We start from the raw sequence: 14,414 nt of genomic DNA on the forward strand, positions 1-14,414 counted from the left end.
TCTCCGGTCTCATAGGGCTGCCAGGAGGCCTGCCATGACTGCCCTTCACCGTCAGGCCCGTTTGCGCTGGTGTCGGCAACACGTGCACTGGAACCTGAACATGTGGAGGAACGTTATGTTCAGCGATGAGTCCAGATTCTGCCTACGGCAGTTGGATCATCGGGTCAAAGTGTGGAGAAGACGCGGAGAACGCTATGCTGATTGCTGCACCGATAGAGTAACATCTTTTGGTGGAGGCAGTGTGATGGTGTGGGGCAGCATCTCCCTCACTGGAAAAACGAGGCTTGTCATCATTGGAGGCAATCTCAATGCAGAGAGATATCGAGATGAGATTCTGCAACCAGTGGCAATCCCATATCTCCACAGTCTGGGACCGAACTCTATCCTCCAAGATGACAATGCTCGCCCCCACAGAGCAGGGTTTCTCAGAGACTACCTCCAGAATTTGGGAGTGGAGAGGATGGAATGGCCTGCCAGCAGTCCTGACCTCAACCCCATTGAACACTTGTGGGATCAGCTTGGGCGTGCAGTTCGTGCCAGAGTGACCAACACAACCACGTTGGCTGACTTGCGACAAATGCTGGTTGAAGAATGGGATGCCATCCCACAACAGTGTGTGACCTGGCTGGTGACCAGCATGAGGAGGAGGAGGTGCCAGGCTGTTGTGGCTGTGTATGGTTCTTCCACACACTACTGAGGCTCCTGTTTATTAAATGAATAAATTGTTAAATTGCCAATATGTCTTGTTTCTTCAGACTTCAATCATCCAATCCACCAAACAACACCGAACAAGAGTCAATGACAGAATAAGCTGTTTGGCATTGGCAGAGAAGATTTGGCAGATTTTTCATGGGCGCAACCCACATACTCAGCTCTGGTGCTCATCCCACAAATGCATGTTCCTTACAAATGTGGCACCATTTAAAAGGGAAATAAACAGGCTTTCCAACGGTATAAGATTTATTGCCAAGAAGCATTGTTACAACAAAGAAATAATCTACCAAACACAAATTTCCTTACTTTTTGTGCTATGTTTATATATCTTTCAAGTTTTACCTTGTCACTAATTTTGTTTCTTTTTGCCTATCGCCACTCTGTCCCATGGTTCTTGACCAAGGTGTCTACCTGAATTCCACATTACCAATGAACCTTCATGTGAGAACAGATGTCCCTTCTCTGAGACCCAGTCCATCCAACGAATAGCTGAACCACTTCCACAGAATTGGTATTTGTGTGCAAGGAAGCTAATACCCTCCCTTTGGCACTTTTTCTAGCCATGTGCTGTCCTCCAATTTTAATGATCACTTATGTGGCATAGGGAGCTCAATGGAATGTTGAGGTTCTGCTCTTTATTCTCTGCCTATTTCAAAATCTGCCTGCAGGGCCTCATCCCTTCTGCTTATTTAATTTGAATGATCAAGACTTCCCCCTCACCCCTCCCCAAGCAGTTTTATAACCACTTAATGATATTCTTGGTGCCTGAAATAGTAAACTCGATTGACTCTAATGTATTAATTCTTATTCACTTAGCTTGATCGTAGCTTTATTTATTTTACTTCTCCCACTTGCTCAAATAAAGCTATAAAGCAATACAGTGGTGAAGCCAGTTGAGCTACTGTCTCACAGCATCAATGACCCGGGTCCAATCCTGACTTCCAATGCTGTCCAATCTGCCGAGTTTGCATGTTCTTTCTGTGACTACATGACTCTCTGGGTGCTTCAGCTTTGTCTTCAAGATGTGTTGGTTGCTAGATTAATTGGCTGCTCTAAACTGTGCCTAATCTGTAGATCATTGGTAGAGTATGAGGTCTGTTGATGGCAATATTGGTTGCAGAGAAAATTAATGGGGAATGGTACAATTCTGTAAGCTAGAAGAGACACAATGAACATTATGACGTGCTATGTTATAAGGAGATAGGAAATATGGTATCATTTGCTCAAGTTGCTCTTTGACATCTAGGATTTTTTTAAATCCCTGATTCAGGACACTTGTGAATGTAATATACTGAAAGTAGTTATTTTGCTTATATAACTGCTAGATTCTGAAATTTGTTTGTAATTTTGTCATTTACATTAGCCAACAATCCATGGTCATTCAGGTCTTGGAGGAAATTGGAATTCTGAGCTCTCATATTAAAATATTCTATGGGGCTAATATGTTTTGTTTGATAGAATTTTATTGAAGGATTTTTGATGACATATTTTCTAGACATTGAATTATTTGAAGAAAGTTGGCCCTTTTCTTAGTGAAGCTATACCTGATGGTTACAGTCGTTGCCTGATGGCTGGGCTTTTGTCTCCAAGACTTGCAGATGTACAGCCTTCTTGCCTGTCACAAGTAAGTACAGAGTGAGAGTCATTTACATTGTTTTAATTTGTACAAATGATCAGCAAAGAAAAGATAAATACTGTTTCTTGTATTTGAACTCTTGTGGTGAAATGCTTACCAGAAACAGTATAGATTTCATTCTGTGAACATTTTTATCATTGATTTCTGGAATTATGTGTAATACATCCTTGAATATCTGAAGAAGGGTCTCGACCCGAAACGTCGCCCATTCCTTCTCTCCTGAGATGCTGCCTGACCTGCTGAGTTACTCCAGCATTTTGTGAATAAATACCTTCGATTTGTACCAGCATCTGCAGTTATTTTCTTACACTTGAATATAACATAATATATTAAGGTGTTTAAAATCTTGAGGGGAATAAATAGGGTGAATGCAGTCATTTTCCCATGGTAGGGAATTCAAGAAGCAGAGGGCACAGGTTTATGGTCAGGGGAAAGTTTTGTAGTAACCTGAGGGGTGACATTTTCACACATTTAGTGGTGGGTATATGGAACGAGCTGGCAGAGAAGTAGTTGAGGCAGGTACAATAGCAATGTTTAAAAGACATTTGCACAAGTACTTAGACAGGAAATGTTTTGAGGGTTATAAACCAAATGTGGGCAAATGGAACTGGTTTAGATGGGGCATCTTATTCAGCATGGAAGAGTTGGGCTGAAAAGCCAAATAATTATATTAACATTCAAAATAAACTACTGAACTGCTTATTGTCAGATTTGTTTTTCATTATTTTACTTGAAGGTATTGGACTGATTTATTGAATGTGGTTCCTTCTGTTAAAAACTAAATGGTAATCTTTGTTTTCTCAATGCAATAACAAAACTTTCATTTTTATAGGATTTTCAATGTAGTAAGATGCTTTCAGAGAGATCTCATACAAAATGGGGATATTAAGACAAATGAGAATATGTTTTGAGTATTATAAGTAGGGAAGAGGCTTAAGGAGGTAGAGAAATTAAGGGTACCCTGTTGGTTGAGGCAGATTTAGCGAGCATAACTAAAAAATTCATTGCATGATGTTTTAAATAAATGGCTTTGTCCTTACAAATGATGGTTGTGTTCTATTAATTTTTTTAGGTGCAGAAACTTTATGCATTCTTTGGTTTGACTGCCTCTTCACATTTAGAGTCTCAAATAATGTCAGTGATGTTCACATCTGTAAATGAACAAAGTTCTATGTAATATTTTTTAAACAAAATATAGCTTTATGGAAACAGATTTTGAACAGATAAACCTATTGAGCACCAAACTTGTTGAATACATTATTGTTGACCTTTAGTGATGAGAATGAATCTGCTATCTTTGTCATTTCTGTCAGATGACTTAAAGTATGAACATTTAGTCATTAATAATTGAATAATTAAAGCCCAGATTGTTTTCCAACTCAATATTATTATCTTTCGCAACTACTTTATAGCTTGATTGTTTGAAAAGAAGTGTTTGTTTTTTTTCCTCAGTAAGGTTTTTGAAGAGATGAGGTAAATAGAAAAAAATGTATCTTTCCCCCCCCCCCCTATTTAACAAATGTTCATTCACTTTCCGACTTATCTCATGGACTCTGGTGTTTAAGTTGGATAGGTTTCTTAAATGGAGCAATAAGTTTTAATGTTGAAATCACTGGAAGTTAATTAGTGCCTTTCAAAGATGAGGATTCTTACAGATGTGACACTGGCTGTGGCAAAGCGATGGCACAACATCGTCTGACACACGAGCGAACGAGTGGTACATTTGTAGAACTGATTGCACTAAACTCAGGGAACTTGGGTTTGACCCTGTCTTTTGTTGCTGAATGCATTGAGTTTGCATTTTCTCATTGTGATCATACAGACTTTTTATTGAGTTCTCTGATTTCCTCTCATCCCAAAGACTGGCAGATTGATATGCTGCTTTAAATCGTCCCTCCTCTGTAGGCGAGTTGTGTGGTAGGATTGACGTTTGTTGGGAATGTGGGGAGAATAAAATGGGATCTGTGTAAATAGGTACTTGATGTTTGGTGTTAACTTTGAGCTAAAGGGTCTGTTTATGTGCTGTGGGACACTGACTCTCTGGCTAAATCATGCAAATCATCCTTTTTGAGCAGAACATTTATTTTGTTCATTTTGGTCTGCATTTCATGTGAGATTCTCAGAGTCCTAGAAAAGTACAACAACAACAACACGTAGTGAGTGTGTCTGTTGGCCCACTGAACTCGCATCAGGCATCCATTTACACTTATACTAAGCCAATTTTTATTTATCATTACCCCCCCCCCAAGATTGTACCACTCCTCCACACAATGTACAGTGGCCAATTAGCCTACTAAACTCTATGTCTTTGAGATGCTTTTTACTATTGAGCCAGTGTTTTAAAATTGAAGCGGTGTTTGGAGTTCAAATTTAATTGTAATATCAATTCTCTCCTTCAGGAGGAAAAGCTTGAAGCTATTTTGTCAGCAGCTGTGGAATCTAGTTCTTTGGGTTTAATAACCGGATGCATCAAACAGTGGACGGCAGAAGGTAAGCCATCAAAGCGTTTAAAACAAATTAGCTTAGTTCTTTTAAATATTTTAATTCTACTTTGAATTGAATGGCCTTGTAATTGAATGTAGTGAGCATGGGTAAAATTAAAAGTGAATTTAAAAAATCTGACTATCAGCTGCTGTTTCCATTTGCAGCTTTGTATTCTGGCCGCCTAAATAATGTGATTTGAAAGTTGATTGATCCGGCGATAATTAAACTTAAGAGGCTGAATGGCTTGCTATTCTTGTAGGTTGTGAATATGTTATGTGCGAGGATACTGAGCAAGATAAAGCAAGTGAAATAAGTAAATGGGGGGGTTGGAATTATAATTTGTAAGACAACTGTCTTTCACTACATGCTTTATTGAAGGCCATTTAAGACCTGCCATCAGGCCCAATTATAAAGTAAAGTTGAGTGTACTGTCATATACACAAGTACAGCGAGGACATGGTATAGCGGTAAGCTTGCTTCTAGCAACATTATACGCTCGTAGAATATACAAAAATTTCACAAATTCTATAAGGCAATGAAAGGAAAAAGATTCTGCAGAAAACAAATATGAGTTAGTGCAAAATAATTTGAAATAAGTTGATGGTAGTGTAAGAGGTGTCTGTGGTGTTCTATTGCTACGGTAGGGTTAGGGTTGTGCAGGTCAGTTCTAGAAGCAGTTAATTATAGGAAAGTAGCTGTTCTTGAACCTGGTAGCGTGACTTTGTACTTTTGCGCCTCCTGCTCGATGGTAGTACCAACAAGAATGGTGAGGATTGTGACAATAGATGCCACCTTTTGAAGCAGCATCTCATGCAGAAGCTTTTGATGGAGAGGAGGGCTGTGCCCATGATGGACCAGGTTCAGGCATAGATCTGTACAACACAGAAAAAGGCCTTATGGCTCACCTTGTCCATACCAACCGAGTTAGTATATTGGGCCAGTACCATTTGGCCCATTGCCCTCTAAACCCGTCCTATTTATGTATCTGTCCCAATCATAAATCATAATTGTATCCACTTCTATAGCTTCCTCTGGCAGTTCATTCCATATATAGACTACCCTCTGAGTGAAATTGTTGCTGCTGAGGACCCTCTAAAATCTCTCCCCTCTCACCTTAAGCCTATGCCCTCTAGATTTAGAATCTTGTACCCTGGGCAAAAGACTGTGCATTCACTCTATCCATATCCCTCATGATTTTTAACCTCCTATGCTCAAAAGAAAAATCTCCCAGCCTACCCAACTTCTTTCTATAACTCAATTCCACAAGCCAAGGTAACATACTGGAGAATCTCTTCTGCACCCTTCCTTATTTAATGACATCCTTCCTGTAGCTGAGTGCCCAGAACTGCAAAAAGTACTCCAAGCCATGGTGTCACCCTGACTTGTACAGCTGCATCGTTAGTCCATCAATCAATCATTAATACTTAATGATCTATCCAAATTTGTTTTGGTCTACAGAAAATTCTTATATCAGGCAGGCAGATGGCATGAATTACCCATTGTTGCCATTATCTCATTCAAATATCAATGCTTCATACTGACCTCATCATGAATTGTTAATCTTGTGAGGAAAATAATTAGGAAAATAATATTCTTGTCAGCAAGAATTATTGGATGGTTGTCTGGCGTTTTCATGTCTTCTGTCTTCCACATATTAACCTGACCAAAAATAGTACTCAGCACAATATAATTATGTAAATAGACAATAAAATAAAAGCTAAAGAATGCAACTATGGCTCAACTATTGTTTGTACGTGCTAAGAAAAAAATGGTGAGCTTTTGCACCCAAACTTTAAGTTTCATGTAGCATCATTAAACTTTGTACACCTGTTCAAAGGTAACAAAAAGATGGGATGTTTTTACTTTGTGAACAACTGAAACCCTATAATTTGAAAGACGTGTTACAGTTGTGCACAAGCAAAAAAGGTTTTCAGTATGCTTAAACTGGTCAGTTTAATGAATTGCAAAAAATGTAATGTCATCTGAAGTTGGGCTTATTGATCCCTGCATGAATCACCTAAATTGATCTTATTAGTTACTAATTCCTCTCCTATTAATTCAGTAATTTGAGCAGAGAGCAGCTGAAATACCAATAGATATTTTCACACAATTTGACATTACATTTTTTGCAATTCATTAAACTGACCAGTTTAACCATACTGAAAACCTTTTTTGCTTGTGCACAATTTTTTTTACAATGTTTAATGTATGATTTCTGTTCTGTATTGTGATTTTTTTTTAAACTCTTCATTGCAAGAACAACCCAGGTCAGCTGCCAGTCTGCGTTTTGTGCTTGAGTGGACCTGGAAAAAAATAACTCGTACAAAAGAGGAACTGGACAACATCTGTAAGTCCACAGCTAATAAACATAATTTTATTTACTTATACTTGGCCGTTCCCACTTGAAACCTCCTGTGGTGCAGGTGCAGCAAATCAGATCTTGTATTTCCAGAATGCTTAGTTTTTCAACTGAAGATCTATTCACACCTATGAGAATATCTTTTAGTATATTTTTTAGTCTTTGGGTTGCACTTTAATCTTTTATCTCATCAATCGAGCAGTTACGGTGGCGCAGCAGTAGAGTTGTTGCCTTACAGCGAATGCAGCGCCGCAGACCCAGGTTCAATCCCGACTACGGGTGCTGTCTGTACGGAGTTTGTACGTTCTCCCCGTGACCTGCGTGGGTTTTGTCCGAAATCTTCGGTTTCCTCCCACACTCCAAAGACGTACAGGATTGTAGGCTAATTGGCTGGTAAATGTAAAAATTGGCCCCAGTGGGTGTAAGATAGTGTTAATATGCGGGGATTGTTGGTTGGTGGGCCGAAGGGCCTCTTTCCGCGCTGTATCTGTAAACTAATAGATTTATACTATTACTGGAAGAAAATAATTTCATTTCTCAGCATGTTTATCTTTAAACAGTTAATCATCCAAGTTGATTTTGTATGCTATACCCTTAACTGCTTTTTAAAATCACTTTGGGGGTAAAAATTGATTTACAGTGAGTAATAGATCGAGAGCATGGTAGGCTGCTCCGGAAGATTAAATCTCATGGGATCCAAGGAGAGATAGCTGAATGGATAGTAAATTGGCTCCATGGAAGGAAGCAGAGGGTGATGGTGGAAGGTTGCTTCTCAGAATGGAGGCCTGTGACTATTGGTGTGCCACAGGGCTGGGCCCGTTACTGTTTGTCATCTACATCAATGATTTGGATGAGAACATACAGGGCAAGATTAGCAAATTTGCTGATGGTACAAAGGTTAGTGGTTTTGCAGATAGTGAAGATGGTTGTGAACGATTGCAGCAGGATCTGGATCAATTGGCCAGGTGGGGGGAGGAATGGTTGATGGAATTTAATACAGAGAAGTGTGAGATGTTGCATTTTGGGACGTCGAGCAAGGGCAGGACCTACACAGTAAACGGTAGGCCCCTGGGTACTGTTGTAGAGCAGAGGAATCTAGAAGTACAAGTGCATGGTTCCTTGAAGGTTGAGTCACAGGTAGATAAGGTGAACAAAAAGGCTTTTGGCACTTTGGCCTTCATCAGTCAAAGTATTGAGTACAGACGTTGGGAGGTCATGTTGCAGTTTTATAAGATGTTGGTGAGACTGCATTTAGAATATTGTGTTCAATTTTGGGCACCATGTTATAGGAAAGATATTGTCAAGCTTGAAAGGGTTCAGAAAAGATTTACAAGGATGTTGCCAGGGCTAGAGGGTCTGAGCTGTAGGGAGAGGTTGAGTAGGCTGGGTCTCTATTCCATGGAGCATGGGAGGATGAGGGGAGATCTTATAGAGGTGTACAAAATCATGAGAGGAATAGATCGGGTAGATGCACAGAGTTTTTTTACCCATAGTAGGGGAATCGAGGATCAGAGGACATAAGTTCAAGGTTAAGGGGAAAAGATTTAATAGGAATCCGAGGGGTAACTTTTTCACACAAAGGGTGGTGGGTGTATGGAACAAGCTGCCAGACGAGGTAGTTGAGGCTGGGACTATCCCATCATTTAAGAAACAGTTGAACAGGTACATGGATAGGACAGGTTTGGAGGGTTATGGACCAAGTGCAGCCAAGTGGTGGGACTAGGGTAGCTGGGACATTGTTGGCCGGTGTGGGCGAGTTGGGCTGAAGGGCCTGTTTCCACACTGGATCACTTTGAGATCTGGCTGTGACACCTAGAGCACAAGTTGTGCGAGGAAGTTGAAGTAGAGTTGTAGAGCAGAGGAATCTATCTCTAAATTATAAGGGCTTTATTCTTACTGATTTTAATTAGGTTTATATATATGTTCTTTGATTTGTGTGTATTTGAAAAATTAAAACGTAAGCTGTAAAGGTAACATGGCAAGCTTGTTTTATGATCTTTGTTTATCTTTATATCTACTTTTCCAGTACTTTGAATTTAACATTTTGGCAATGAGGCATCTAGATTTGCATAATAAAAAAAAAAAATAATCAATGTTTGTCTTCACCATATGCTCGTGGGACACAGGGAATGCATGTGCACTTGAACCACTTTGAATTTCTTGGCAAAATGGATTATAATTCTCAACCCTCCATGCCATTCACTTGTACTCAACACATTCTTCCAGATCAAACTATTGCTGCTGTAGCCTGTCTTGGTCACTCGTGGTGCCGTACTTTGTGTTGATCTGGTATCTACCCCACCTTGCACATCATCCATTTTTACCATCTATTTCACTGTTTAGAAATGGGCCATTACAGTCAGACTATCTGGAATTCAAGAGTCAAATGTTTAATTGTCATATGTACTGAAATTGAACAATGATATTATTACTTGCAGCAGCAAACTGGGTCTGTAATCACAATACTCGGATGAGGCAGTAAACAAAAAAATTCAATACATTTAAAAAAAACCTATTCATGCAAAACAAAAACGTAATGTCCCTAGTGAAACCAAGACAGTTTGTAGTTTAGTTGGTGTTTGTAGTGTTAATGAACCTGATGGTTGGTGGGAAGGAGCTGTTTCTGAACCTGGGGGTTAATTTTCAGACTCCTATACAACCTTCGCAATGGCAGGAGTGAAATGAGACATGGCCAGGGTTGTGAAGGTTGTTGTTGATGCTGGCTTCCTTTCTGAGACGGTGCCGCCTATAGATCCCTTTGATGATAGGAGGATTGGTACCCTTGATGGACCAAACAAGTTAGGTATAGTTTGCCGTTTTTGCCTGCTCTTCCAAAATCTTGTCTATCTGGCCAACCAATTTGGTCCCTTCTCAATCTATCTCTCACTATGCTTGATTCCTTTTACATCCCCCCCCCCCCCCGACCCTAACTATTTTGGAGTTGAGCCGTAGCTGCTCAGAAAACAGTAATGTATACTTTTTGAAGAGCTCCGTTATTAAAACTTAAGCTCCAACAACAATCCTATGACCATGCTCTATTATTGATGGAACTAAATATTTGGAGAGTATTTTAACATTTTCATAAAGAAACAATAGACTTATTTATGCTGTGGATCAAGCCATTTATAGCTACCTAACATTCTTCAAGATTTAATGTCTCTAATTTTTGTTTTGTTTAAAGGAAGGGATTTATATTTTGTCTTGCTTCATAACATGTTGCACAAACCTTATGTGTGCCCTTATCCGATATTACGTTCTTGGAGATTTTATCTGGTGATCTTTCTTCAGAACACAAAATTTTGTATATTGAGTTCCTGAGAGATGTGTAAGTCAACCTTGAGAATATCTGTTTTGGAGGAGTTCTGTTATTTGCATCTTCCTGGTTGGAAGAGGCAAGTGCTTGCTTGGCAGCTCCCTTTCATAATGTAGCTGACATCATAAACTTGTATGTATGGTTCTGTTGATGTGAGCCAAGTAGGACATCCTAAATTTAATTAATGAAATAAATAAATTGTAAATCGCACAACTTTTATAATTTAGAATGCTGACTAATACAAGTATTGTATGTCTTCCAGTGAGAATTAAATTCTGGAAGCTGTTCAAGGTTGTTTTGAAGATTGCCTTATTCTTAACACTAGATTGTCTCACCTTGTCCTTTAACCACTAGGTATTCCACTTTTTGATGGATCGTGTCACTTCGTTGACTCACACACACTCCAGTCTCTACAGCACTGTCAGATGTTACTTAGCAACCTCACCACCATTGTTAGCTGTTTCCTTACAGAGGCCCAGGAGATGACTGAGCGAGGTGTGTTTTTAACTATTACAATTGCCATTCCTTTGTATTGTTACTAACATGAAGTTTTATTTTGTGCATAGAAATATTTGAAACCCCATGTTAATTACATTTCCTTAATCATACTAACATTTAAACACCAAATACTTTCTGTTTTTATGTGACAACAATAAAAAAAAAAGAGCATTTTGGGGCAGCTTTTTCAGCTATTTTAACCTCTGATTTGCTCATATTTGCACTGAAATGGGTGGATGCTATCTAAATATTTAGCTTTGGACCCTTTTTTATATTAATGACAAATCACGCTCAACCTATGTACGTTTTATGTTCAGCATACTAATACGAAGTATCTTTCATACAGGACTGGTTGACTTAATGAACAAACGTATTGTTGGCACTCTGCTTTCACAATATGCTCAGATTGTGTTATGGTTCTGTCGAGCCGGTCTACTTCCTGAGGGTTCAGGTAAGGATATTTTAGAAAAATGCTTTTCAATTAAATCAAAATAACTTTTTTTACTGCTATGCTTGGTCAGCCTGTGTGGTTTATTAAATTGCCATTTTCCTTTCCCTTAGATGATGCTGATCTATTGCAATTATCCAGGCCCATCTACAATTATCCAGTAATACAAAACTATTATACCAACAGACGACACAAGCTGGAGCGTTTGTCGAAGTATGTTTCTAATTTTTTTTTCCTAAATTACATGTGGATCACCATGATCCTCAGAATTTCTGAATAACTAGTTGGATTTTATCTGGTGCTTAATAAATTCTGTTTTTGAAATCTTGAGCCTTTGTTTTCTGTGGAAATTTTCTTTTTTGAGAAAATGGTGATTTTGATTTTTTTTAAAATCAGCAATGGTAATTTTGAATAACATTTCTAAACATTTAACATTTCTAAATTAACTTTGCTTTATCCAGGGGCAAATGGTGTTCAGACTGCCTGTTAATTGATGGGATGGTATCAGAGACTGGGGATAACATAGAACAATTGTGGAAGAAGGATGAAGGAGGAACAGGAAAATATCCACCATCAACGCTTCATGTAAGGTTATAATTCATATAGGATTATAATTTATGAATGGTGAATTGAGTTCATTAGAAATGTTGCAAATATTAAACCTATTTGTTTAAATTAATAGGCACTTCTTGATGTATATTTACTGGAGAATGTAGATGAGACGACAAAACATGCCATTGTATCCTTCAAAATATATATATATTTTAATATATATATATATAATATATATATATATGTGTGTTGCCTTTCTGCTCCACTGATTCTGCAAGTAATTTCTGCATTAAGTGAGATGTTGTTCAGTGTATCTAATGTTAATTCAGTACAGCACTAACTTGCAAGTAGTGAAGTAGTTGAACCAACTGAATTGAGGTTGTATAATATCAAGTTTGTCTCAAGTAAGAAACGGATGCTATAGATAATCGAAGGTGCTGGTAATCTATATCCAATCTGATGAGGAAAATATATATAGTATTCAAATTTTTTTGAAAATAATTGTCAAAATGGGATTACCAGCTTGCTAGTGTGGAAGAAACCACATAAAGTTTTTCTAGCAACTTTAAAGTTAATATGTTCTTGTTTCAATTATTGCTTGCCAATGCATATATCTTACCTCATGAAGCTGGAATTATGTTTCTCCCCACCAGTCCTTTCTGAAGAAAATGTTGAAAATCATGAGTAAACTATATTCTCGTACACTTTATTTATTGCCTGAATAATTGGTTTTGGGTCATTGTGTAGTGTTTTGGAACCTTGACTTCCCCATTTTAAGGCTATTTACCTTCTGTTGGATGTGCTTTCATCTGCTCCTAATAAGAATGAATCTTCGATTGAATCCTTCCCACCAGCTTTTGCCATACCTGTGGGGCTGGTGAACCTCATCCAAGGATTTTGGCTTTTGGATCACAATGATCATGAGGTAAGTGACACCAGTAATTCTGTTTTAGTTTCAGTTGATGTTTGATATTTTTCTCTTTTGAAATTATAAGAGAGATAGAAAGATGGTACTGGAAGTTATTTACTTTTAAAACTGTTTAAGAGAGTTCAGACTTTTAAAAGCCACCTGTACTAACCATCCTAGTTCATCAGGTGATAAGTAGTGGGTGACATAGTCTGAGAGACTTTTTTATTTATTTTAACTTTATTCAGAAGTTGGATATCTTGAATGCCTTCTTCACAAATTAAGACAATGGTGATCAAAGTACAAACCCTTTTGTTAGGATTCAAATGCATATAGTTATCGGTGATTAATGTGCTGTGAAGAAAGATGAAATAATGACATCATGAGGTAGATTCTGAAAGAAGGATGTTTGGTTTATTTAAGTTCTGCCATTGTGTCACAGACCAGCTAAAGCTTTGGGCAACCCCACAATGAAAATGAATATGCACAGAATGCGTATAGGATATTTGAAGAAAAGACTCAAAGAAGTTGCGTCAAAAATAATGAGTCTGATTTTATTTGTATGTGCATACCAGCATTTCACGGTAGGAGTGCCAGGGGTTTGGGGGTTCTTGTAAATACACACATGAACCTAGAATCCAAACTTACTGACAGGTCTGCCAAGAGTTCTTTGAATGTGCTGCAATATTTGATTCCTAATAGAGTCCAGTGTGAATGCCATTTTTAACAATTGGCCTTCATTAAGGGTTTCTCTCTCAACCAGGAATTCTCCCTAATTGGATATTATAAATATTTCAAAAAATTCAATATTTCAATATTTTAAAATGAGACAAAAGATGATGATTTGGCCCATTCATTGGGTTTCCTGCTGGCTCTCAGGTAGCAATTAAAAGTCCTATTCTTTTTTTTTTGTGACATTGATAATTGGCTTCGCTGATTTGATATTGTTTTACTTTTTAGCTCTTGTTGGCTGGGCCTCTTTTTGACCACTCAATGCTGTTTATAAAATGGTAGGCTTTGCCACAGTCTGGTGCTGTACTGCTGAGGTTCAGGGACTACTTTCATAAGTTAATGGATATCATAGATGCCATTTCCCCACAAATTCTGAGACTGTGCTGTTGAAGTGAGAATGGGGATTCTCACTGATATGTGGAACCAATAGATGGACAATATTAGGTAGTCTAGAACCAGTCACACAGTAGGACAATCAGGTATTCCCTGGACCGACTTGTGCTTGGACCAACGTAGAAAGTAACAGCTTTAGTAGCTGTTGAATTCCAATATGATCATTAGGCAAATTATATCCAATTGTATTGCACAGCACTAGTCTCTGCTTCAAACCATTTGATATGTTATAAATTAAGAAAGGTATTAAAAAATAAAAACAGAAAATGGAACGAATATCAAGGAAATATGAGGTGAATTAAAGAAAACATGGGATTGTAGACAGTTAAGTAGACAGTCTAGGTAATTGTAGATAGTAACAGCAATGAAAACAGGTCC

The 14,414-nt window shown here is 38.2% G+C and overlaps 2 protein-coding genes across 3 annotated transcripts in view; one reads left to right on the top strand and one right to left on the bottom strand.

Annotated features, from left to right (window-relative positions):
- The window catches only part of adss2 (adenylosuccinate synthase 2), a 612,379-nt gene that overhangs the window by 284,316 nt on the left and 313,649 nt on the right, over positions 1 to 14,414 (bottom strand). The gene's annotated exons all lie outside the window — the stretch shown is intronic.
- ahctf1 (AT hook containing transcription factor 1) overlaps positions 1 to 14,414 on the top strand; it is a 103,631-nt gene that overhangs the window by 41,911 nt on the left and 47,306 nt on the right. For both annotated transcript variants that reach the window (XM_078405365.1, XM_078405366.1), the window contains exons 12-20: positions 2,210 to 2,338; positions 4,750 to 4,840; positions 7,092 to 7,181; positions 10,861 to 11,001; positions 11,351 to 11,455; positions 11,566 to 11,665; positions 11,914 to 12,037; positions 12,135 to 12,191; positions 12,783 to 12,929. In XM_078405365.1, coding sequence (XP_078261491.1) covers positions 2,210 to 2,338; positions 4,750 to 4,840; positions 7,092 to 7,181; positions 10,861 to 11,001; positions 11,351 to 11,455; positions 11,566 to 11,665; positions 11,914 to 12,037; positions 12,135 to 12,191; positions 12,783 to 12,929 — 984 coding nt within the window. The remainder of the gene's footprint in view (positions 1 to 2,209; positions 2,339 to 4,749; positions 4,841 to 7,091; positions 7,182 to 10,860; positions 11,002 to 11,350; positions 11,456 to 11,565; positions 11,666 to 11,913; positions 12,038 to 12,134; positions 12,192 to 12,782; positions 12,930 to 14,414) is intronic.

The sequence above is a fragment of the Rhinoraja longicauda genome, chromosome 9 (genome assembly GCF_053455715.1).
Source record: "Rhinoraja longicauda isolate Sanriku21f chromosome 9, sRhiLon1.1, whole genome shotgun sequence".
NCBI classification, from domain to species: Eukaryota; Metazoa; Chordata; class Chondrichthyes; order Rajiformes; family Arhynchobatidae; genus Rhinoraja; species Rhinoraja longicauda.